This window comes from Neodiprion lecontei, chromosome 2, assembly GCF_021901455.1.
Source record: "Neodiprion lecontei isolate iyNeoLeco1 chromosome 2, iyNeoLeco1.1, whole genome shotgun sequence".
Lineage (NCBI taxonomy): Eukaryota > Metazoa > Arthropoda > Insecta > Hymenoptera > Diprionidae > Neodiprion > Neodiprion lecontei.
The window spans coordinates 34,060,850-34,084,765 of record NC_060261.1 but is presented as its reverse complement, the minus strand read 5'-3'; the positions used below and the strand labels follow the sequence as shown (position 1 = coordinate 34,084,765).

Below are 23,916 nucleotides of genomic sequence, written 5' to 3'. Positions count from 1 at the left end.
AGATCGACTATGTATGAATGTGCGCAAAAAATATTTTTGAAGGTTTTACAAATAATTGAGGTTTTTATTTCTATTGGATTGTTTCGGGTTTCAATATGTTTGTGTGATGCAGAGCATTCCAAGGTTTCAAAATAGGAAGCAAAAGACCAGTAAATAAAATTGTTTAAAACGAGCAAGTATATTACACTTATTGAAGTCAAACATTTGCTTAACTAGATGGTACTGGTTAATGTAGCAAATGCCATAGCACAATGTTTATGAAACACAATGGGGCGAGAAATATAAAAGAATTTCGGGTTCATACATGGTAATTCAATGATTTTATTATTAATGTCTGCTATATTTTGAATAAATAATTTTAAAGCGTTGGAGCCTATTTTGCTTCATCTAATGGCTATGTCCTACAACGTTGATACAAACTCTGCTAGATTTAAGTTAATACTTTAATTTTTGTACGGAGGGTACATTCGACAATCCTCTACTAGCGAATGATTGTTGGAATAAATCATTTGTCCTGATATGTTGTTATATGTTCCTATACCAACATTTTAATAGATTATATGTATAGCAACAAAATTTAATTAACAGTCTTTACGATTTGCCTTCAATCAATGAAATGAATGCAAAGACACGGAACAACCACTGTTCTTTTCATCCTTCATTTATAAGCTATTCGCACAGCAGTGCCAAAAAACTCGTGTGAAGACACATCAATAAACACAAAGGAACATAAGAGTTAGTTTTATGGCAAAAAAAAAAATCTTTGCATAAACATATCAATGCTGATACAAGTACGTAGATTATACATAGGATATCAAATGATATATATAGTATAATTTTACACATTTAAAACCAATGATATTTATAATATGTAACAATATATTGTATCAACGAGCAACAATTTCATTCGAAAAACAGCAACCAAATATAGCAACACTTAATTTATGCACAAAAAGCCTTAAAACATTCCATATAGAAATAAATATGTGTGTATATATATATTTTTGTTTTATGAAATTAATTCTTAATATATATACACACACACGCGCGCACACAAATATATATATAATTTTTACTTAACCGGCAATTTACCATATGTATGATATATTACTTCTTTATAAATTTAGACTATGTTCCTTCGTAATACACCTACCATTCCTTCCACGTAATACTTTTTATCATTTATCAAGAATTTGTTTAACCAAGATAAATTTAGACAAATGTAGGTTATTCAGCCAATATTAATTATCTTCGTTTGTAAATCATTACACAAATTTTGAAGTAGGATGTATTGATTTGATAAGCAATCAATCTTATATGTATATCATGCATTAAACTTTTCATCCATAAAGCTTATCCCACATATATTCGGCTGATAAAGATACACTTTGATTTTAAAAAATATCCACTAGTATAGATGTAAGCAAATTGATATGAAACTCAAATGTTAAACATAATTTGTATAAAGGTACAATATGTTTTCTTGTATAGCGTGTTAACGATCGTTTGCGCTAAGGCATGATACGTAAAGCTGCTCGGTGATTTTTTTTAATTATCTTGACTAGTACTGACTGATTATTCAAAGAAGAATTATTTAGTCATAACACTTACAAAATTCTGCTAAGTCGTGATTTCTATTTTTGTACAAATCTAGGATATTTGAAAATGAAATTTTTTGTTCCAAGTTGAATAAAAGAGGTAATAAGAAAAATGGAGACTTTTCTAATACTATTCGGAATGCTAAATACATGTAAATATTTATAATTTTTTAATAACATTTTGCAAGTTGAAAACAATTTTGGAATGCAATAGTACGATTTGCGTTTACTTTAGACAAGTCTATGTATGTACATACCATATGAACAAGCAACAAAATTGTAGGGAGGATATTTTTAAATGACAGAAGAGTTGTGTAAGACAGTAAAACGACAAATCAATTAGAAAGTGAAATCCATACAAGTAACGAGAAGGAATAAAAATAATTTTAAAATTAAGCAGCACATGCATGAAACGCATTGTACCTCTAGGAATCGAATTCATTGTAATACTATCGCGTTTTGTTATCGCTTTATCGCCCTGATGAGATCACAAGAGGCTGTTTATACTATGTCATTTTAATATTATTATTGCTTGGCTTACTAGTGCGAACTTTTTATGTCGTGCCAATTCCATACAACGTGTAATAAAAAATATTTACTAATGTAACGTACGATTAATACATTATGTGCGTATCTCGTTATTTCACGTTACATTATATTCCGATTCGGCCAGCAAAAAATACAACGATTGATTTTATTGTCAATCGCTTCCACGTAATAGTTTCAGTTGCCAATCTTTAATTATCATCTATTAGAAGTGCGTTTAATTTCGGTCTCATGCCGTACGTCTGTTACATACATATACATACAATACAAACAATGTCTTGAAACTAATATTTATAACATTATACTAAATAGTGAATAGTTTGAAGTAATATATGAAACATACATCTGATAGATATTATATACGTCGTACCTATATACGCCTGTATGATAATATCAAGTACTGCAGAGCAGAGTAGCAAACAATTATGTAGATATTATTTCGGGATAAAATTTGGGTACATGAACGGGTTCCTTAAAGCAAAATTTGTCTTTACAACCAAAGTAAAAATATTTTTTGAAACCGAACATATTTCATCTAAATCTCCCATACTCGAAGTATATAAGGAGGTATAGTAGAATCTAATGGCATTATTTAATAATATATCAAATGTACTTTGTACGTACATCATATAGTGTTCACTTTTCATTACGACTTTGTCTTATTTGTGGCTGGAGGTAGAGGGTGCCCTGAATATAAGATCTAGTATTTTTCCAATCGGGTTATAGTATTATTGGACCCAGAGATGCTAAATCGAGACAAATCTAAAACTCGACTGCCGACATAGCCACAATAAAAGTAATCAATCGTTTGATTAATTTCATTAAATTCATGTGAACGGAAAAAATACAAAGTCTCGCTATAAATAGTGGCGTAAGCCTCCATGCCATATAATTCACTGGGTACATGCATTGCTATGAATTTCTCATTGGCCATGGATCACAATGTTTTTGATTGTACTAACATGTTACACAGGGCAATATTTATAATATGTACAAGAAACGGTACATAAATATATATACAATATATAAGTATATGTAGATATATATGTATATATAATATATGTTTGCTTTAAACATAAATACAAACTCTACTAACCGATTAAAATTAAGAATAACAATATCTAATTAAATAAACTTTTATGAAACGACACGTTTATACAAACTTTTGTAATAAACATAAAGTAATGATAATAATATAATAGAGTAATTATACATTTTTATAACAATACGTCTGGTCCAATGAATATTAAGTATTCATGTAATCTTAGTCACTTGATGTGATGTGAATCAACTCGACGCCAGACCAACGTCATTAAATATTAATTATTGTCGAAGCGAATGCTGTCCCGTTTCTTATATCTTCATTATTCTTGACCATAAGTTTTCTTTTGTGGATGTATAACAGCAATAATATAACATGATATAAGACGGTATAATATGAGAGGTTGCAATTGTCTGTATATACAAGGATGAATATATGTGTACAATATAATATAATAAATCTAAGCAATGTAACTATAGAAAATAATTACACGAAGGTAATCGAAAAAAATGACTGACTTCTCTTCAATGTAATCTCAATTATTACCATTAGCGCCTAACATGACTTCTATGATGTAATAAATAAAGATAGAAGACACGTAATAATACTATATTATTAATTCTCAGAAACTGAGAATACTTTTAAAGTATCTCAACTTACGAAAATGACACGTCGATGACAAGACAGTTTAGACATAGAGAGTTGCTTAATGGCAGTAGGGAATTGATATAAACGGTATAGCGATCTTACTAAGCCCCGGCAAAACCATATACCTCCAGCACTCTTATCTCAAAATCACCGCTGGCACATAACGGAGGGTTGTTGAACGTTGAGCACCGATCTGTTTTCCCAAATCTAATGTTTTCGTCCATCCATATTGCTTGTCCCTCCCTGAGAAATCAATGGAATTATTATACAAGAATTGTAAGAGTAAATAATTACCATTCTATCCTATCATTTAACTATATCAACCTTTTGTAAATTATTGCCAGTTCAAGACAAAATATATTTAATTAAACGAGACTTTCATTCGGATTTTAGTCATATATGGTAGAAGACCTATGCCCAAAGGCGCATAACAATTGAAAAGTTAACTGTTTCCATTACCCGCCGCCGATAGTTATCATTTTTGTGTCAGCAGCCATAAATAATTCGGCAGAATGATGAACTCTAGGATCATTATGAGACGAATCCATGCCAACCCAGGGATATTTAGCTCGTTCAGGATACAAACTGAACAGGAATGTTTCTCCTGTCCCGAAATATGCCTGTCTCTGTCCTTTGTCATCTTTTAAATTGCGCTCGCACCACCGTGTTGAACAATAAGCGCCAAAAACCTTACCAAGAAGGAAAAATAGTTAAAAAGTATGTTCTACAGAGGATCAAAGTTACTAAACACATTTTTTTATTTATCCAAACATTAAACCTACACATACACGCACGATTTAGAACCGTTTTAACTTTAAGATAAAAAACATATTTTATGTAATTCTGCACTTGATAGAATTATTTGTGCTTTCGTAAAAGGCTTGTTACTAATTACCTCGTTGTTGCATGTTTTTATCATAAGCAGCGTAGGTTCGTGTTGTTCAACTCTTACATAAAAGGTTGTCAGTGAACAACCATGTTCTTCAGTTGTATACAATAAAATTGGTTGATACATGGTAATCCGTACAGGTAGCCACGACCACAGGGTGAATAACTGTGAAATAAATATCGATTGATTAATCGACACCAATATCATAAAACCACTGGTTGCCAAGAACGTATATATCTTGACAAATATTAATATATTATTCAATATTTCAATCTAAACGAAATAATAAAAATATATAGATTAGGGGGAAAAAAAAATGCGATAATTCACAACAAGCGACATATCATGCGCTTGGCTGACAAATCTAATTCGTTTGAAATAAAGTACAACTAAAAAGCATAAATATAGACAGTTGGGGGGCAAATTCAATCAATTTATCGAACGATTTTAACAGGTAGTGTAACATTAGTTTGGTGAACTTCAACAATTCTAATACATTACAGGTCTTACAGTTGTTATATAGTATATACAGAGCAAATTTGAATATTGACGTATGAAACCAATTATAACTTGTTTGGTATTTAAAAGTAGATCAAGACTTTCTGAGGGATAAGAAAAATCTTGACTGTTACTTTACGACAAACAATCAATTTTGGTAGTTGTTCCAACCCTGCAATTTTGACATCATTGAGGCGCCTTTCTGTGACGACATAGTTTTCTGTCATGTAAGATAGATAAGGTTTTATGTATAATGTTAACAAGAATACAAGGAGTTTTATAAATATTACAACAATATCAACATTCTCATGCTTTTTATGCAAAAATAATCAACTAGCATGCATGTAACACACTGTAACATACTCAAATTACTTGCAATAAAATATCACGATATTTGTGTGAGAAATGCAAAGAATGAAATAATATGTGAGTGATTCGTGCAATGTTTTGCAATTGCAGAAGCAGGAGTCGTGGTGTCTTTGTGTATGTGTAACTATAAATGGCAATTATTACATGTTTAGGATATGACGAATGTGATAATTTCTGGCCAAATCAATTCCCCAATTCTTAATCTGTTACAATTCTGGACCAACTTAAAGAAAATAATTGTTAATTCACTGGAAATAATTCATGAATCTAAGGAAAGTATATAAAAAACTTATCGTATAGGGTACAGTTCAAAACATGTTGCTAAAAACTGCTGTCTGACGAAGCTGCATGAAAATTATTATCATTTTTTTTTTTTCCATATGAATAAACATTGCCATCGAGGTACTTGAATGATATACCTGCTTTGATAGAATCAAAATAGATTCTACAAGTATTTGGTTATCACAAGCACTGGTAACAGCTTCGGAACAATCACGACGCCTAAATATAGTGGTAATTATAACATACATAAGAGGCCAAAGAAAAACAAAACGTACACAAACCATATGGTGGTGCAGGAGACAGCGCACAGTGAGGTCTTGTCGGTTTGAAACAGTGTGATAGGGATTGTGATACAATGGATTGATGTTGGCGGATCTCAGGAGGGAAATAACCGGATTGGTCTGCTGTGCATGGAAATATTGTATTATAGGAAGAGTGACTGTTAACTGACGCATTTTCCTTTCTTCAAACCCATCGAAATTAAATTAAAAAAATGTTTAAAAAACGGGGAAAAAAAACGGAACTACATTCGTTTGAAATTATCTTTAAATCCTACATAATCCATTAAAATATCTTCGTTTTTATATCAGCGAAAGTAATGCAGGAGTAATAATACGAATTACGAGAAAAAGAATTCTTGCTGTTATATCCAAGTATGGTTAACTGCTTTTAATTTAGATTGAATTATAATTTGAGGACTCGAGTAGACAAGCCATTAAAGTATACTTCGCAAAAAATTGTTTCGATTGCTAACAGTATCGCCGTTATACATGCAAAAGTAATTTTTATTGGCTTCTAATGATTTCAGACTTGAACTAGAATTGACATTCTTTTTGTTTTACATTTGCTAAACGCAATCAATAAACGAAGTATACTTACTCTGGGCACTAAGTACGACGAGGGTACAATATCGACATGCTACAGTCTTTACAAATCCAACTACAAAAATATTTCCTTGACATTTGGATTAGTCATCGACGATAGGTACTTACGTCAGGCGTATCTAGGATCTGGGAGCGAATACTTTGAATAGGGTAAACGCCCATGGAGAGAGCGCGCGGTCCAGGACTGTGTGCTCCCTACACCCACCACCATTAATTCCATCATGTCATCATCCGACAAAACGCAGCACAACACAAAACAACACAAACGCCATCAGTCATAATGGCATGCTTTTTTGGGTTTTGGTTTTGCCCAATAATAAATAGGTATACCAGAGTGTCACTTGATGATAAGCAGTTATGATACTACTTATAAATACTTGAATTAAAATATGATGTAATGTAGCAAAACATTTTCGTTCTCACTGCATCAGCACAATGAAATCCAAGCTTCAGTTTTAAGACTTCAGATTCACTGTGAGAATTTAACGTTTGTAAAAATCAGATGTATGAGGGAATGCATTGTGTTGCCATGGTAGTTTCATACGAAGGATCAACTGTGAATTTGTTAGGTGCATTTTTGAAGTACCTGAATGCTACAAAACTCATGCGTGCTATTTCACATACGTCAACTTGTTTTCACTCCATATGACCATTAGGTAATAAATATATTCATATTCATCTGTGAAAACTATGCTGAATGTTTACGGTAACACACAATGAACCAATTTATTGAAAAAATAAAAAAATAAAAAAAATTATAAATAAACATAATGTGAAGAGGATAATTAGATATTGAGTAATTTTTTCTTTTTTTTTAAGCCGTATGTTAATACGAAGATTTTATAGATTATTACATGCCTGAGTATTTGTATTTATTGAATGTCGCAGTGTCAAAACCAGAATACTTTCCCAATGCTACAGATGTTGAGTGTTTAGGATAAAAACATATTGATTGGATAGAAAAACACATATTGCTTGACATTGGCAAGAATATTTTGATAATTGTTGCGTGTATTTTTATACATCAATCATACGATTGAATTTCGGAAGGTTTATTAAGTCCGCTGTAGAATATTGGCACATTTTGTAGTGACTGAATGTGTTTCAATTTCACTAAATTTGTGTACCAGATTGGGATGAAATTTTAATCGCAGTACACACACGGTTTTTTAAAAGAATTGTGCACAATGTTTTGTTCGATATAACAATCGCGATTGAAATTATAAAATTTGAAAGCAATAAAATGCAATGACTCTGGAACTTTCAATTTAATGAATTATTCCTCAATAGAGATCAAGGTTCAACGAGATGAAACGAAATATTGGTGGCTGCATTCGTGTGAGTGAAGTAATATCGCAGAATAAAAGAGGAACATTATGAGATAAGAATAGCAAAAAATTGGAGTGGCATTTAAATGAGATAAACAGAGCTTTACATTAAAAGCTGGAGCAAAAAAATTCTGCCATATTATTGATCTGTACCCAAGTATAATTATTAATTGACTGTGTCAAAAGGCCGTAGCTGCAAAAATCCATAATAAAGCCGGTGAGAAAATATAAAGGGATGAAAAAACCAAAGTAAACCGATGGTAAGGAGCGAGCATATGAGAATGTGAGTAAAACAGGTAGTTCAGGGACAGAAAGGTAGCACATGAAACTAAAGACACATTTTCCAATAAGATAATTATACAATACCCTGTCTTTGTACGTGTCTTCGCACTCTTTCTGAAAACAAATTTGATAGTTGAAAAAACCTGCGCACGCTTTTTGGATAAATGGTTGTGTGTTTACCAAACATTAATTTGTGAGATGAATAGAATTATAGAAAAATGTACATCAACGAATTCTGGTAATGTATGTGTGTATTTCTTGTAAATGTATAATCAGTTTGCGATGTCCCTGAACCTTGGTAAGCCTATAAGACATTGATCTTACTTCAGAATTACTACAAAGTAAAATACAAAGGAAATAATGTGTGGTTAGTATAGCTGACACCACAGATTACACTGTCAAAGACCCTGGTGCAGAAAAAGATTTGACAAATACAATATAGAGCGTTAACAGAGTATGCATACGTTGGTCAACAAGATTTGCATGTCTAAATTATACTTTTGAGGAGACAATAAACCAAAACCAAATTAAATTAGAGCAAAAATCCGTATGGAAAGAGATCATAGTCTTGTCAAGAGAAAAATTTCACGTAAAAGGTTGTATCAGTGATATCATATAACATGTAGTATAAAAATTAAAAACTAGATGCAGTCTTGAAAGATAAGTTTTACACTTATTGTTGTTGCTTTTAATTAATGAAGAGGCATGCAGGCTGTAATTCTTCGGCTGATATGCATACGCATATTGCATACATACCGCTATTCGACTTTCAATGTGGTTGAAATAATTCCCGAAGCTTGACGACTCAACTGATACTCAAGTCATTTTTCGTTTTTGTGAAATTGTAATAATAAAAATAAACTAGAGACTTGCCAAATGTACCTTCAACAAAAATCATTGTGCAGTAGAGTTATACTTCAATCTTGGAAAATGTATTCAATCTGATCGGAAGTGTTCCAGAGGAAAAAGTACATGTATATGAGAATTAAAGCCTATTTTGATGGTGTACATACCACCTCAAACAAGTTGTTACACACTCTAAAGGCAGTGTTTTTGTATTCATTAGAGGTATGAAGGTCTTTGGAAAAGTTCGTTGGATAGGATACTTTGTCCAACTGTAAGAGAATAGCTCCTTCATACAGAGAGTGAAACTTCGCACAAGATCCACGAGTTTATAATGATACAATAGAAACTTGTAATATCTTTATGTCATAAAATGAACATAGATGGACTTTGAACTCTGTTAGCTATAAAATTTGGTTACCCAAATTCTTACAACTATCAATAATAAATTTATTAAATCGATTCATTCTTAGTCTTAGGAATTTGGTTTTCTGGAACATACCTCTCTTATGGTGAGCGTGTGCGACATCATTTGAATGTTGACCTGAGACTGGCTCGTAGGCAGATTGTCAGTTGACCTCGACCTTGCCAAGGACCGTGATCCTAATACACTGCGACTCTTGAGAGCCATTTCTGTGCGTAGAAAGACTCTGGAAATGTAGGCCGAACTAAGAGCCCGCACTCCAAAAGCAGTTCGTAAAAACTTAGCTGGCGTCACCTGTGAATTTGATTAGCCTGTGAAATATTGTTCATTATGATCTAGCAACAAAAGACTGGACTTGAAAAAATTTCAGACATTGAATTGAAATCGTTCAAATTACCGTAGAATCTATAATACTTACTGGAATTTGCCTACAGAATTTTGATAGAGCTGCGTCAATCCCATTTTTTGAAATTTCATTCATCCATTCAGAATTTTGCGCAGAAGAATGTTTGTAGAATAACAAAACTATAGCCATAGCTACTCGATAGAAGACCTGAATACAGAAGAATGTATTTTTTTAAATTAACAAGAAATTACACATGAATTGTAATAAATGAAGATTCAAACAAGATCCAATTCCAATCTACAGTTGCAACCAAGTTGGACATTAAATATAATACATTCGTTGAGTATTTCTGTAACGAAATTCAATACTAATTATAGTTTCTAAAAATAGTTTACCATTTATTTATCAATACCTTAATGCCTTCGTGTAAAAAACAGTCCATAACCCTGACTAGATGCTGAAAAGGAAGTAGCTGCAGAATCCACCAAGTCCAGTCCATGTAGATTCTCTCGGCCCTTGACCCGGAACAATGCCTTGCCAAATGTACGGCAGCAGATTTCTAAATCAATGAAAATACTCATACACTATAAATTTGTTCAAGCATTTTGTGAGTAGTACAAACAATTTCATTTGTATTGTATCATGTGATTTTTTCAAGGTTGAAAATTTGATTATCACAGTGCACTCCATCATTTTTAGAGACCGTTGGAAAATTATAAAATCAATAATAAAATGTCAACAGAATTAATAATCCAATGTTGACTCTTAGTAATAGATTTCTGTCTCATGGAGTCATATTTGTAAATACTGGTCCTGGCAGTACCATCTTGACATTTAAAATTATTAGAGTATCGACTGACTTGTTTATTGGTTTTAAATTAACAGAATGTTTCTCAGTACAAATATAACAAGATGCGCATGCAAAGTGTTGTGATTCAAGTTAGGCCGTTTTTGTACTAGTTTCTGTAAGACGCAACATGTCTTTCAAACAAGTAGTCTAATAAATTGAGGCAAAATGATTGTTAAATAAACATTATTAAATAAATGCAATCTTGTTGACAATCCACTTTTTCATAATGAGGTACTATTGCCAACAATTTTCAGTAGTAAACATTGATTAGATTTCGGATGGTCCAAGGCTGAGATTATTCAATTAACATGTTACGTACCACATGTTTTTTAGTTATTTGCTCAACAGTTTTCCAAGTGACTTCATAGAGAAGTTTTGTTTGGGTGATGAACATTTTCTCTTTGGCGGCAACCAAACTAGCCATACAATGATAACACTCCTCCTCTGCAAAAGATGTAAAATATTGTTTAGTATCAATTTTCACAAAGTAAGCAAATATGTATTAAATATAGACTCTCTCTTTTGGTACAGTGCAATTTCTGATAGATCTTCATCTTAAAGTACGCTGACGATCAAGATCTCAGATAAATTACTTAATAAAGTATTTTCAATAAATAAAATAATTTTTCATAGTGTTTCTTAAATGGTATGATGAGGATAAGAATAATCAACCTGGCATGAAGTGTAGAAGAAGCGCCGTTATTGGATACAGCGAAGGGCTGAAGGTGATATCGGGGCAGGCAAAACCCAGAACTGATACAACTCTGTCTGCCACGCTTCGACCCTTACGCGTCAGATTGTAAGAGAGACAATGTGTACTATCAACAAATGGTGGTAGCATAATGGATTTCTCTGGTAATTCTGTAAAATTATATATTTCATATTTTCATTAATTGTTCACATATTTGACAAATTGGCATTCAAGGTTCACGAACCGTAAGAGCTATTTTCAACAAAGCGTAATTACTTTCCAATGCATTCAACAAGTGAGGATTTGTTTTTGCTTAAAATGATTATACCATTTAAAAAATCTTTAAAAAAAGTCTGTTCTGGCAAACGCCGTATCTGTTGTACTGATAAACGAAAGGCGATAAAAGTATAGTATTAAAATCCGATTTATCAAAATTAGAATCTACTTCACGACAGTGTGGCCAGAAGTAATCAAGTTTGTTATGAAGATAGCATCACATCCAATATCGATACTTGCAGTAGTTCACCAAGCAAACCATGCGTACTTATTTTAATTAGTCATAAAAGTGAAAACAATCTAGGGTTTCAACAAAATCATTAAGGTGATAGACAGAAAAGTATAGAATTCAGTGTGGCAAATATCTGTAAATATTTTTAAATAAGATCAAAGCATGACATTTTTTGCAACAGTTAAGGGATTAATAATTTCTGCTAAGTCATAAACTCAATATATCTCTTCGTTCACATATAGATCCATCAAAGTGAATGAGTTCTTAGAAAAATCAAGTCGTTAGATGAAATTAATTTGACAAATTGTGATAACAATAGGAAACATAAAATTTGTAATATCATGCAGCCAAGTGAAAACTCACCTGTGGTGCCAAATACTTGATTAACCATGTCCCAATAGAATCCATCCAGCATGTTCTTGCCGTGAGTATGCTGGTTGCAAAGCGCTGGCCATAACTGTGCTCTGATGCCATTATTGAGTGGCCAAGCATTATCTCTTATGATCAATTTGACCTCTCTCTTCCTCCCTGACTGTAGAAGCACATTCACCTCATTGAAAGTCTTTAGTGCTTGCTTTTTGCTGGTCGGTGACTCTGGATGAATAACGATATTTGTTGTGTCGACATGAGGTGGAAACACATCGTCAATATCGACATTGGATTCTTCCTCCAACACTGACAACATATTTGGCAGATTGTTCATGGGAGAAAGAGATTGCGTAACCAGCATGGCAAAACTGCTACGGATTATAACTATCCATCTTAAATGGGATCAGAGTCATGGATGTCTGCCTATGTCATATCTTGCGATGTCTCAATATTCATCTGTAAATAAAAAGTGCAGAATGCCAATTGGTTCCTTCAATCTTTGTATCTAGAAGTTTGGTGTAACATGCGAATGTTTTTAATCATATGCACATTCATGAATTGCAGACACCAAATAAAGGGGTGTGGGAGCTGCTTGTATCTTGCAGGTTATAGAAATGATAAATTACTAGTTAGTCTGGCAATACTCAAGGATGAAGGAACACGGTGTGTAGTTTTTGAAAATTTTTGACGACAATCCCAGGTGCTAATTGAGAGCACATTATCAGGTTAGATCAACTCTACCGAAGAACTATTCATTGGTTGTATAAACAAGGTGGTAACTTTGCGTTAGACTTCAGATGTTCTAACTATAAAGACGATTCGTCATTGGCAAGCCTATTAGGCTCAGTTTAACTTGGCACTGAATTAGAGAGCGGCACCCGCTAAAAGTAACAACCTGTAAGATATACTATGCTTTATTTCAACCTGCCAGAAAAGCAAATTTTCTGGTTTGAGGATGGAGAATTTCAATTGAATTAAAGAAATTAATTTCGTGCGAGTTATTACACTTGACACAGCGAAATCAGTGATGTATTGAGAAATTGCAAACAAGAATCTCTTGTACACTGCTTGATATTCAGTTAATAGGAAAGAGTTTCGTCGGTGATGTAATAATCACATGTGAGATAACTTATCTGGATTAGGAGAACAGATCGCCTTGGTTTCAAAAAATTTCATCGGTCTTTTAACTTGATACGTTTTATGATAACTTGTTAGGAACCTGTAACATTTTGATGTATTGATATAGTAGTTTTGGGGGCTATCAAAGAACATATTTTAATTACAAATTTTCTACATCTGTTAAGTATTAAAAGAAAAATATTCCATGAACATTGAGTTACTATCTCCACATTATTCACATGAAAGATGTTGGACAACAAATAAATGGAATAAATCAGTTATATTTGATAAGAAAACGATCAAGAATACGTATGATGATAAAAAGAGATAGAAATAAGAAGGAACAAAGGCACAAATGCTGAACAGAACAAAGCATGTGACATGTGGTAAAACATTCTAGAATTGAATCGGTTCATTATCTGCTTCTGGAGAATGGATGGGTAGAACAAGAAGGAAAGTGAAAAGAGTAAGCGAGGCAAATACAGACGTGAGAACAGAAATAGAACTAATCTCTTGTATTCGATGTTTAATTATAAGCTAAACATAATTATAATCTCACATCTACTAAAGCTTTATCCATACTTTGTCACCTACTAGAGTACCACCAACTATAGTTGTAACATTCAAATGTGAATTCAAACACCTAAGAATATTTTTAAGACGAAGACAGTTGACGGGCAGAAAATTAAATATAACTTATATTTCAATTGTTAATAATAATATGATAGCGGTAATTACTTTTGAACTTTTAAATCCAACCCTAGGTGCCAGATTATTAGCCAAGGTACTATCTGAGAAGCAAGGAAGGAAGTTCCCTACTGACTGATATTAGGTGGTGTGATTGAATGGATTGATACCAATGCTATTTTACCTTCATGCATGTAAACTAAAATGATTAACTGAGAAATGAAACATACGTAGTTATGAATGCCATTATAGGCTATTGGTTCTGTATGTATTATTGTATCTTTATTAGAGCATTGGTGCGCAAGCAACTTGTGTTTTACTACAGCTGATATTTATTACCGTAGTTTCGAACCACTCAAGGCACTTGAATTATATAAATATATTTACCAAAAGTAAAGTGCACACTGGTATACTGCAATACTGTAATTGCACTCCTTGGAATACTCTGGGTATTTTAAATTTTCGTAAATTTATGGCAAAGGTAATTTTTAGAGAGATATTTGATAGACTCAGTTTTGGCTGATTAATCAATGGAACCTGCGTGTGATTTTTGGTCTTGGCATTTATACATGCAGCACAACTGGACAGCACAGGTAAACAACAAAAGAAAATACGCACATGGATGCATCTTATTTTTTTAAATTTATTTAAGTTAATCAATTTTTAGATTTCGGAGACTCAGCATATATCAGTACACGGATGATTCGGGATAAGAAAAGATGATAGGAGGGAATTTTATATTCAAATTACTAAACAATGTAATAAGTTTTAAGAGGTATTAGAAATTTTCATATAAGATTCCCACTGTATGTTTCTTCAAGGAGTAGTTCAGAGTGGAGTATGATCAATATGTGTTAAAATTGGAACAGAAAATGTGTGAATGTTGAATCAAAATTATAAAAAAAAAAAAATGAAAGGGTAATATTTTAAGTGAAGAAATGCTTCAAGAAACTGTTAGAACGCATTAGGAATTAGAAATTATGATAACCTTCATCTATATTTTAGTTGAATGGGAGGGTCCCGTTCAGGGGCTGACATTTATTACATCAAATATAAATCACTTAACAACGTCCGGATAGGAATACGCGATTTATACGAAACTAGGTGGTGGAAACAACCTAAGATATCATTCTCGAAGGCTGACGGGAGATGTAAACGAGAATTAAGCGGAGAATAAATATTAATAAGATAATATTAACAACAGGGCGGAGTCGGGGACGGCGGAAAAACAGCGGAAAGCGCAGGCGATCTGCAGCCCACAGCTCCCGTATTAGCTTCGTTCATAGTTAACAATAGTGTTTTTCTTCTTCCAAGACCGACATTATTGTTGTTCTGATTATGAACCAGGTGAGACCTGGTTAAAATCTGTATCGACATCACTAATGTCAGAGTTATCGAATGACTTTTGTTTAATTAGAGACCCGAGAAATAAGACTCCACTTACCGCCAGTTCCGAATCGTTCCCCGAGTCAATCGGAGTGCACCGACCAGCGTCAAAAATGTTCCTATTCTAGTTATATTATAATATCCTTTACCGTTGAACATGTACAGTTGTGAAAACTAATAAATCAGTCTCCGGTTTAAACACATTAATCGCAGACGACAATTATAGATTTAATAAGAGCTTTTTTCGCAGGTGCGCTAACACTGGTTACTCCCGACGCGAATTATTAGCAACACGTAACCCGCGGTCACCTGAGAACTGTTTACAATATTCACTGAAATTGACCCACTGCCTTTTAACTTATTATAACAACTCCACTTTGCCCGCGTATGCGACGAACTAGATTATTGGCACTGCCACTGCTGAGATGCATTACTATATGTACATTATTATCTGTTCTAGCTAACGATAAATTGTAGAATGCAGCTCTATAGATATCAAAAATACAGAACCACAAATCGTGAATATGAAACAACAGTCGAGCCGAGTATCATGATATTTCAACCATCGAAATATACTGTCATTACAGACAGATGTCTCACTGGTCGAAGATAGTAAATCACGAAGAAGAATACTGCGAATTGCTCCGGTGTGAGGCGCAGCGGTAGTAGAATTAGTTGTCTTCGTCGTTTCTTTGCGGCTTGCCACACTGCAATTTCACAGCTTATTGTGGAATATACGAGAGTATATGTACATTGATTACGTTTTAAGGTTAAAAGGTAGTCTTGATAAGCCGTGCATTATGAGTTTGCTTAGTCGTTCGATTAAATCAGGTTAAATCTGAATTTACAAGAGGAATCAACCAATAACAATAGCATTATGTAAGAATGCAACGGTACGATCGTGGCGCCAGGTGTATAAGTGCCACCATTTCTAGTGATTTCTATCGACATATCTACCAACTTTGTAGCCATGTGTGCTTTATGGACGAAGTAAGATTCTCTTGTCAAACATAGCTTGATCACAAGTCGTGGCCAATTAGAAGATTGTTTATACGAATGTACCCATAATACACTATTTCAAATACTTTTCGGTTGAAATTACTGTAGCTGCTGTTGTTGTAAGAATCCTGGAGGGGTACGAAGTGAGCAAAAGAGACAAGATATGGCAGACCTTAGAACTCACTACAAAAAAAAAGCTATTGGATTCGGCAATTTGGAAGAGTCGAGAATTATAAGAGCTGTTGAAAAGGCAAATACTAGAAAACAACGTCGTTCAGCCGTATATGCAGTTAATAGAAAAATCATCGGATCAGGTTCTCCAGCTACATCCAGCATCGGATGTATTGAAAACGTACAAGGTAATACTTTAGTACATTTTTCTATTCAGTAACATTTTCTCTTTCGAACCATGTCAACGAAACAAATAGTATAATGCTACAAGCATGGCGGGTACTTTTTTCTAAATAATCAGCTAGAAACTTAGTGTTGAGTTCGGACAATTGATGTGTTAAGTGCTCTGTTAAAAAGTTTTATATCCTGCGTTAGTCAAAAAAAAGTATAACATTTCAAACAAGTATGCAGCTTAGCTCACGATCACCCCTAATGCCGATGGTATAATTCCAAGTACAGCACGGTATAACGATAGGTAGAGGTAGAAAATTTAGCCCTCGAGTATTGCACAATTTTACCCATTTTTCAGCATATCAGATAGCATGATGTGCCTACATTTTTGTATTAGAATTTTCTTATCAAAAAATTATTTTACTTTAAAATCCTCCTAACACATTGGAAAGATTTTACCATCAACAAATTTATATTTTTCAACAGATGAAGCTAAGGATCAAATCATCGAAGAAGATAGACAAATGAAATTGTCAAGATGGAGGGCAGAACGAGATTTACAAAAAAAAATTCAAAAGGCAATGAAACCGCCAGTGTTTCGTGCTGGAGTGTGTCACCATAAACTAAATTCTCCTGTTTTCCTACACCAAAGTCTGCCAACATCAAAACTGGTCAAATCATCGATACCACCTAGAATAACTAGAGCCACTGCTAAAAGACTAGCATCGAAAGCTTGTATGAAGGCACATACACCTGATGCTGGCATAGTTTTAAGGAATAAAAAACCAATCACAAAAGTGTTCAGTCAAAGAAACATACACAAAGATGTGAAAAGCGTTGAAAAGACAATTCCTATTCCTGACAGTTCGTTTGCACCGGATAATTACGAGTTTAGACCACCAACCGGTTTAACATCTTTGCCATTGTTTGGCCAGGCAGCATTGCAAGGGCCAAAACAAAATTATGACACTACTGCTACTCCTACATTCTTCTCTCCTTATATTGTCAATGCAGGAATGAAAGATGCTTTAAGACAAAAACGCCTGCAGCAAGCCAACACTGTGGCTAATAGTGTGCCAATGCAACTAAACAGTAATGAATTACTAACTGCTGCAGCTTTTGAAAAAGACCAAGAGCGAACGCCAACATATTTTAGAAAAACCACAGACGGAGAAGTTATGAGACTAAAAGCTCTCTGTTGGGATTGGATGATGATAAAATCTGCCCCTGATACCCCAGAAGATGCTCAACTCATGATAAATCAAGCAATCGGTCAAACAAATTTGTTGATCGACAAAAAGGTAAAACAATTTCGAAAACTCATAACCGAATGTGAAACTGGTTTGGGAGAAAAATTGGTAACTTGTGACGACTTGCAAGGTTTCTGGGATATGATGTACATGCAAGTGGAAGACTGTGATTCCAGATTTGGAAAATTGAACCAATTGAAAGAGAGAAATTGGCAAGAGGATGAACAAAAAAAAATCAAAGCAAAAAAAATAGCAACTAAGCCATCAGTAGCAGTAACTAAGAAGAATGTTGCTTCCAAGCCTAGTTCTATCCGTGAAATGATCTTAGCTGCTAGGAAAATGAAAATGGAATCACAAGCAAATCAGAATTCACCAACTGTCACCATTTCAGAATCCAGCAAACCCTGTGTTGAATCGTTAGGTTTGCCCACAGTAAAATTTGATGGCGGTTTTTTCATGGTCGAAAGTCCAAAGAAAATTGTTATTCCAAGAAGTCTTCAAAAATCAACTCCATTACCACATCCAAAATTTTCGGAGGAGTCTAAACATCGTCGCTCAGCACTCAGATCAATTGGAGTTTCTCAGATTCTCAAGCCACTGGAAATTGAGTCAGAACCCCTCATCCCGTTTTCGACCTTCCAACAAACACCAGGAAAAAGTATTTTGAAGCAAACAGAATCTCACAAGTCTGCATCCTGTACCACAAGATCTAAAAATAAAGTGAATTTTGCTGGAAATGAAGAAATATTTACAAAGAGTAATGATCCTTTGTGTAAAGAATCAAGTATTACTTTGCACGATTCTGAAAGCATCAATAAAAAGCTTGAAGCAGAACTAGACGTTAAGAAAAGACTAGATTTTTTGAGCCTTGATTCAAGTGATTCAGATTCTGAAACACAGTGTACTGAAAAAATCCATGAGCAAAGTGGTTCTGAACTTTCTTGCAATGATAAAGCTAACCGTAGAAAGAATAAAAATCTCCGGACTCTGGAAGATTGTAACATTGTCAAAATTGAAAGGAATGAGTTTTCAGATGCAATTATAGTAAGAGAAAATTCTGTAGGCCTAGCAAGAGTAACACGAACGACTCGTCAATCGGTATTAAAACAACTTACCAAGGAAATGAAGCTGGATATTCCAAACATTCATTCGGATATAGCAGAAACTTCTTACGATAGAGTAAGTCCTATGGTAATGACAGGTGTACTATCACTTAGATTATATTTTTACTCAATGGTCAAAAACGAATTTTTGATCGTCAAAACGGATTCTTCGCTAGAATCGTTAATTTTATTGCTTTAAATTCCTAATTAGGTGAAACCTATTCAAAAAGTTAACAAAAATACGTTTGCACTCAATGTCTCATGAGATTATTTGAATGCATAATTTTATACTGCTCAAAAAATGAATAAAATCGAATTCAGTATATTTTATTTTATTAATGATATAATAGTATTCAAAAGTGTTAGTAATTTCAACATTTCTATCTTTTCTGTTTCATATCTAGGAAACAAGTAAGCTCCAAAAAGAGAACAAACAACCGGAAAGTCCAAAAAGTACAAAGCTAAGACGATCTACCAGAAGAAGTGTTAAATTCACAGGTAAAGTTCTTTGACGCGTTTAACATATTATAATAACGAACGTTAGCATTTGTTGTATTGAGTTTCTTTTTTTGGCTCTGAAATCTGAGAAAGGTTGAACGATTGCATTGACTGTTGCAGTTTCGCATCGATGCTGCATAGGCTTTGATAATAGTTGAAATAAGTGACATGTTACTCGATTGGTAGAGACTCATTCTGGCATCCTCTTAAGCTGATAAGGATATCACACAGGACCGATAAAGAGTCATAGTCAATGCCAAGAAAAAAATATTTGAATACCCGTGCAGAGAGGAGCCTGAAAGAGTCCATCCTCGCGTTTTACATGTTTCTCATTTAGTAATGCGGACTGATATAAAATAGGTTTTTGGAACTGATTTTCGAGGTGCGTGGTCGGTAAATGCATATCGGTAACCAAACAATACTCTTCTGTATTTAGTAGTATGAAAGCAGTGAATACAAAACACATTTATGCAGATCAGTAGTCGAGAGATGGTAGAGTACAGCTCAGTTACCGACATGTGTTTCAAGCTTTTCTCTAACCCATAACATTTTACTTTTTTGTGTAATCAGTTTTGCATTGAAAAAGAAAAATTTGATTTCCTAATTCTATTATGTTACACAGGAGAGGAATGTACGGTGTGTTCGAGTTCGGAACAGGTTCAGCCAATGACTCCGCACATAAAACGACGAATTACTAAATCATCGGAGAGACGCAAGTCTTTCAAATAATAACAAATTTAAATTACCTATGAAGATATGTGGCGACTTAATTAATCTGGTATTGCTCGGTGGGTATCTGACATTATTTAGAAATACACGTGTATTTTTGTGCAATGGCCCGCTTGGGGGCTATCTGGAGCCTGATTCTGATTCTCTTTTCAGTCGTAAAAATGGTGATATGAGCTACCTAGACGAATCAAAAGGCAGCTTTAAACAGAAAATCTTGTTTTTATGAGTGAAAAATGAGTCAGAATCAGGCCCGGGACTATCGACGGTGGGCATTGATTATAGATTGCTCGTCAGCCAGCTAATGGGTATTTTTTTGAACAGGCGATAGGCCGTCGAAAGTGCAAAGATAATAAAAGCGCTTATATTAATCGATAAGTTGCTAGTAGAAAGAAACTGTTGTATCTGAGCTGCTCTCCTTTGGCTGGAATTTTATGGGCAGCAAAAGGCTATCGCAGTATTGTGATGCAGAGTTTTTGACTGGGATGAGCTATGTTGGAAATAAAACTCGATCTCTAAATAATGCATTTTGGAAAAAAGAATCGAAACATCGATTATCTCATAGAGCAATTTTTTGAAATTACCCATTTCCCAATTCACCCGTTATTTGATTAATATATTTTCAATCAATATTAAAAATTATACACTCACTTTGAAAGCGTTAAGGAGTTAAGTAGTTTGAGTGCCAGATCTAGTTTCCAATCGCCTGCTCCTGGATTTACTACAAAAAAATCACAAAATTATTAATATGTAATCTCATCATCGTGTCTCCACTGAACTATAAAACAATAATATTTCGCCGTTTATGAGGAATCTTTTGCAAAATAGTAGTGTTACCTGGCGGAGAATCACCGCGAATTAGATTATACCTCTGCTTAAACTATGTATCAACATTCTAAAAAAAATGCAGATTTTTACATTTATATAGCCAACTGACTGAAATAATTACCTTCACTATTCAGATCACTCATATCCAGAAAACACTGTTATAGCACTGGTGATCTCTACAGCGATTAAAACGACTTACGAAGTACGAACGCGGGTACGAACCCTATGTTGATGGTACGAAATTGAATCTGAATTTTTACGCCATATTAGTACCGTTTTAGTGGCGTTGGCGTCGGCGATGTTTTATATCGATATTTGCGGAATAGCATCGAATAATCGAAGCTGAAAAACATCGCCGAAAATAATCGATCATTTCGATTAATCGACAAACATCGCCCATCCCCATCAGCTGGCTTCTGGCTGTTTCTAGCTGCCTCTCGCAATCCAAATTTGTCAAGTTAGCTCGGTAGTCGATTAATTCAAAATAAAAGAAGATTACATTGAGATTAACGATGGCAAATGTTTCCCGATTTGTTAAGAGCATTTATGATGACCCCTTTAAATGGTGAGCATTATTAACGCATATTTTTGACCATGCTGTGTGTAAAGGTTATTCTGGTGTATATTGTATGCAAAGTACTAGTCTTATTTGTAGTAGGATAAACTAACTTAAGGATACATTCTGATGATTTACTTGAAGTTATTTAAAGGTTTTCTGTGGTTGTTAATTCATCGATAATAATATTGCAGGTCGCTGGTGAAAAGCATTGCTATTTTTGCTTTGGGGGTTAGGATCGCTCTCGAATGCCGCGGGGTCGATTTGATGCCACCGATTACTGCATGAACAAGTCAACTTTATTTCACATTAATTTAGTTTAAGTTTTATAATATTACAAGAATTAGCCTACATATTTTGATTTACAATTGCACTGTTTGGCTAACCGATTGAACTGTACAAATGTAATTAAATTTAAGTTTATTCGCATTTCAATGACTTATTAATTTGTCGCATTTATACTCTGTTCAACCTCATCGCTACACACAATTTCTTTATAACAGGTTCATGTCGTAAGTAAGTTGATTTTAAATTTATGACTGTAAGCACATGCTCATCAATAAATTGTATAATATGAGTAACATTATACATTGTTTTCTGCAAAAGCTCCATTAGGTGTCAAAATACGATCAATGCCTTGTATGAAAAAATTATATAACCACTGTTATTAATTTGTCATAAGTGAAGGGTACAAGATGGTCCACATTCGATTATAATTTCTATATAAAAATGACATTCCACACCTAAATTTAGGTGCCTGTTGGAAATTGATTTTTTTTCTGAAGAGTGTTAGTTTATTGGGATTAAAATTGCTTCTACAGTGAACTTTCTGGCTCCAAATACTCACTCTTTTATCTGATAGAAATTCAATACATTTTGACGGCAAGGAATTTGTGGTTGCTTTCCAACTTGTGGTAAAATATATTGTATTGGATCTTGGTATGAAAAATTCTTCACGTGCTTTAAGTAGAGGAGACAATTAGGTGGTATCTCTTCGTTTTCCAATGAAACTGAATTTGAAACAAGTAAACCTAGATTGAACTTTGTAAAACATTACGTCACCTATGCTTAGTTGTATAGTATCTGTGTACCACAAAATTGAAAAAAGGCAATTACACACAACATTCACAATTATCATTTATGAAGATACGACCTGGCTAATGCAGATTTCAGTACTTTTTATAAATACTTATAAAAACTGGCCATTTTTCATGCAAAGTCCCAAGTTGCGTTAGGAAGGGTTTGAGCACATGAAACCATTAATTTATATTCATACGCAAATATGTATTAAATAAAAATATTTATAGTATTTGTACATTTATCAAAAAATGGATCATTTAATATGGACAATTTGAACCAATGATAAATTTATTCAATTGAATGAATTACATGTGCTCTTTTCATACCACCACAAGGGGTAAGGTATCGTGTTTTTCTTTTCAGCTTGGTATCCAGAGCAGGCCTACTTGACGGCATGGAACTATATGCTTTATTTTATTTCGTACTTCATACATATTTGGTGCGATTACTTTCGTACATTTTATGATATGAGTCGTTTATTTATCATTTCTTGGTTGGTATCATTCGCTGTCTGTTTATTATGAAACAACGATGATTGATTTGTTATGGATGGTCATAGATTTATTATTATTAGTGAAAAGACTGCTTGCTGATTGAGTTCGAATCTCCATATATGCAAGTCTTCACCTCATAAGGTAAGAGATCCATGCCAAGTTCAGAATCTGATGAACATTCAAAAGTGGTAAACTGAGGGTGGGAACACTAACTACTATCAAACATGGGTATTTACCTCTAGGACGGAAAACGACCCAGTAATTATTTAGAAAAAGAAAAAGTAGGAGAAAACTTATCATTAATATTGTCTGCCAATTCCTTTAAATTTTCAATCGTTTCCGAATACATCAGATAACATTCTTGATCAAAGTTTTTCTGATTTGCAGTGTGTGGATGTTGAGGGGATACTTTGGTGAAATTGTGATCACAAAACAGTTTTTCAATCATTAA

The 23,916-nt window shown here is 33.7% G+C and overlaps 2 protein-coding genes across 7 annotated transcripts; one reads left to right on the top strand and one right to left on the bottom strand.

Annotated features, from left to right (window-relative positions):
• Nucleotides 1-154: 154 nt before the first annotated feature.
• LOC107226193 (GTPase-activating protein skywalker) lies at nt 155-21,178 on the bottom strand. Of its 6 annotated transcripts, none has more exons than XM_046733245.1 (12): nt 21,159-21,178; nt 12,392-12,853; nt 11,502-11,690; nt 11,149-11,273; nt 10,392-10,538; nt 10,052-10,186; nt 9,712-9,927; nt 8,451-8,480; nt 6,865-6,951; nt 4,730-4,888; nt 4,294-4,523; nt 155-4,077 (listed from the first exon to the last, which is right to left on the bottom strand). In XM_046733245.1, exons 2-12 carry the CDS (start codon nt 12,756-12,758, stop codon nt 3,936-3,938), a joined length of 1,827 nt encoding a protein of 608 aa, XP_046589201.1. In that variant the 5' UTR covers nt 12,759-12,853; nt 21,159-21,178; the 3' UTR covers nt 155-3,935. The 6 variants fall into 6 exon arrangements, with proteins under 6 accessions (XP_046589201.1, XP_015522409.1, XP_046589200.1 ...); XM_015666923.2 differs by lacking the exon at nt 21,159-21,178 and adding an exon at nt 15,648-16,270; XM_046733244.1 differs by lacking the exon at nt 21,159-21,178 and adding an exon at nt 15,192-15,568.
• LOC107226206 (disks large-associated protein 5) lies at nt 16,472-22,472 on the top strand. The gene is made up of 7 exons (XM_046733239.1): nt 16,472-16,579; nt 16,697-16,947; nt 17,417-19,371; nt 19,688-19,781; nt 20,404-20,569; nt 21,500-21,900; nt 22,086-22,472. Exons 1-5 carry the CDS (start codon nt 16,560-16,562, stop codon nt 20,508-20,510), a joined length of 2,427 nt encoding a protein of 808 aa, XP_046589195.1. The 5' UTR covers nt 16,472-16,559; the 3' UTR covers nt 20,511-20,569; nt 21,500-21,900; nt 22,086-22,472.
• Nucleotides 22,473-23,916: the final 1,444 nt, after the last annotated feature.

Bases quoted from the DNA above. Each gene is read 5' to 3' on its own strand.
- LOC107226206 (XM_046733239.1), top strand. From the start codon at position 16,560: ATGTGTGCTTTATGGACGAA. The intron at 16,948-17,416 runs GTAATACTTTAG...ATTTTTCAACAG, and splicing joins ATGTATTGAAAACGTACAAG to ATGAAGCTAAGGATCAAATC. The intron at 19,782-20,403 runs GTAAAGTTCTTT...TATGTTACACAG, and splicing joins AAGAAGTGTTAAATTCACAG to GAGAGGAATGTACGGTGTGT.
- LOC107226193 (XM_046733245.1), bottom strand. From the start codon at position 12,758: ATGCTGGTTACGCAATCTCTTTCTCCCATGAACAATCTGCCAAATATG. The intron at 11,691-12,391 runs GTGAGTTTTCAC...ATAATTTTACAG, and splicing joins TCAAGTATTTGGCACCACAG to AATTACCAGAGAAATCCATT. The intron at 4,889-6,864 runs GTAAGTACCTAT...TTTATTTCACAG, and splicing joins AGATCCTAGATACGCCTGAC to TTATTCACCCTGTGGTCGTG.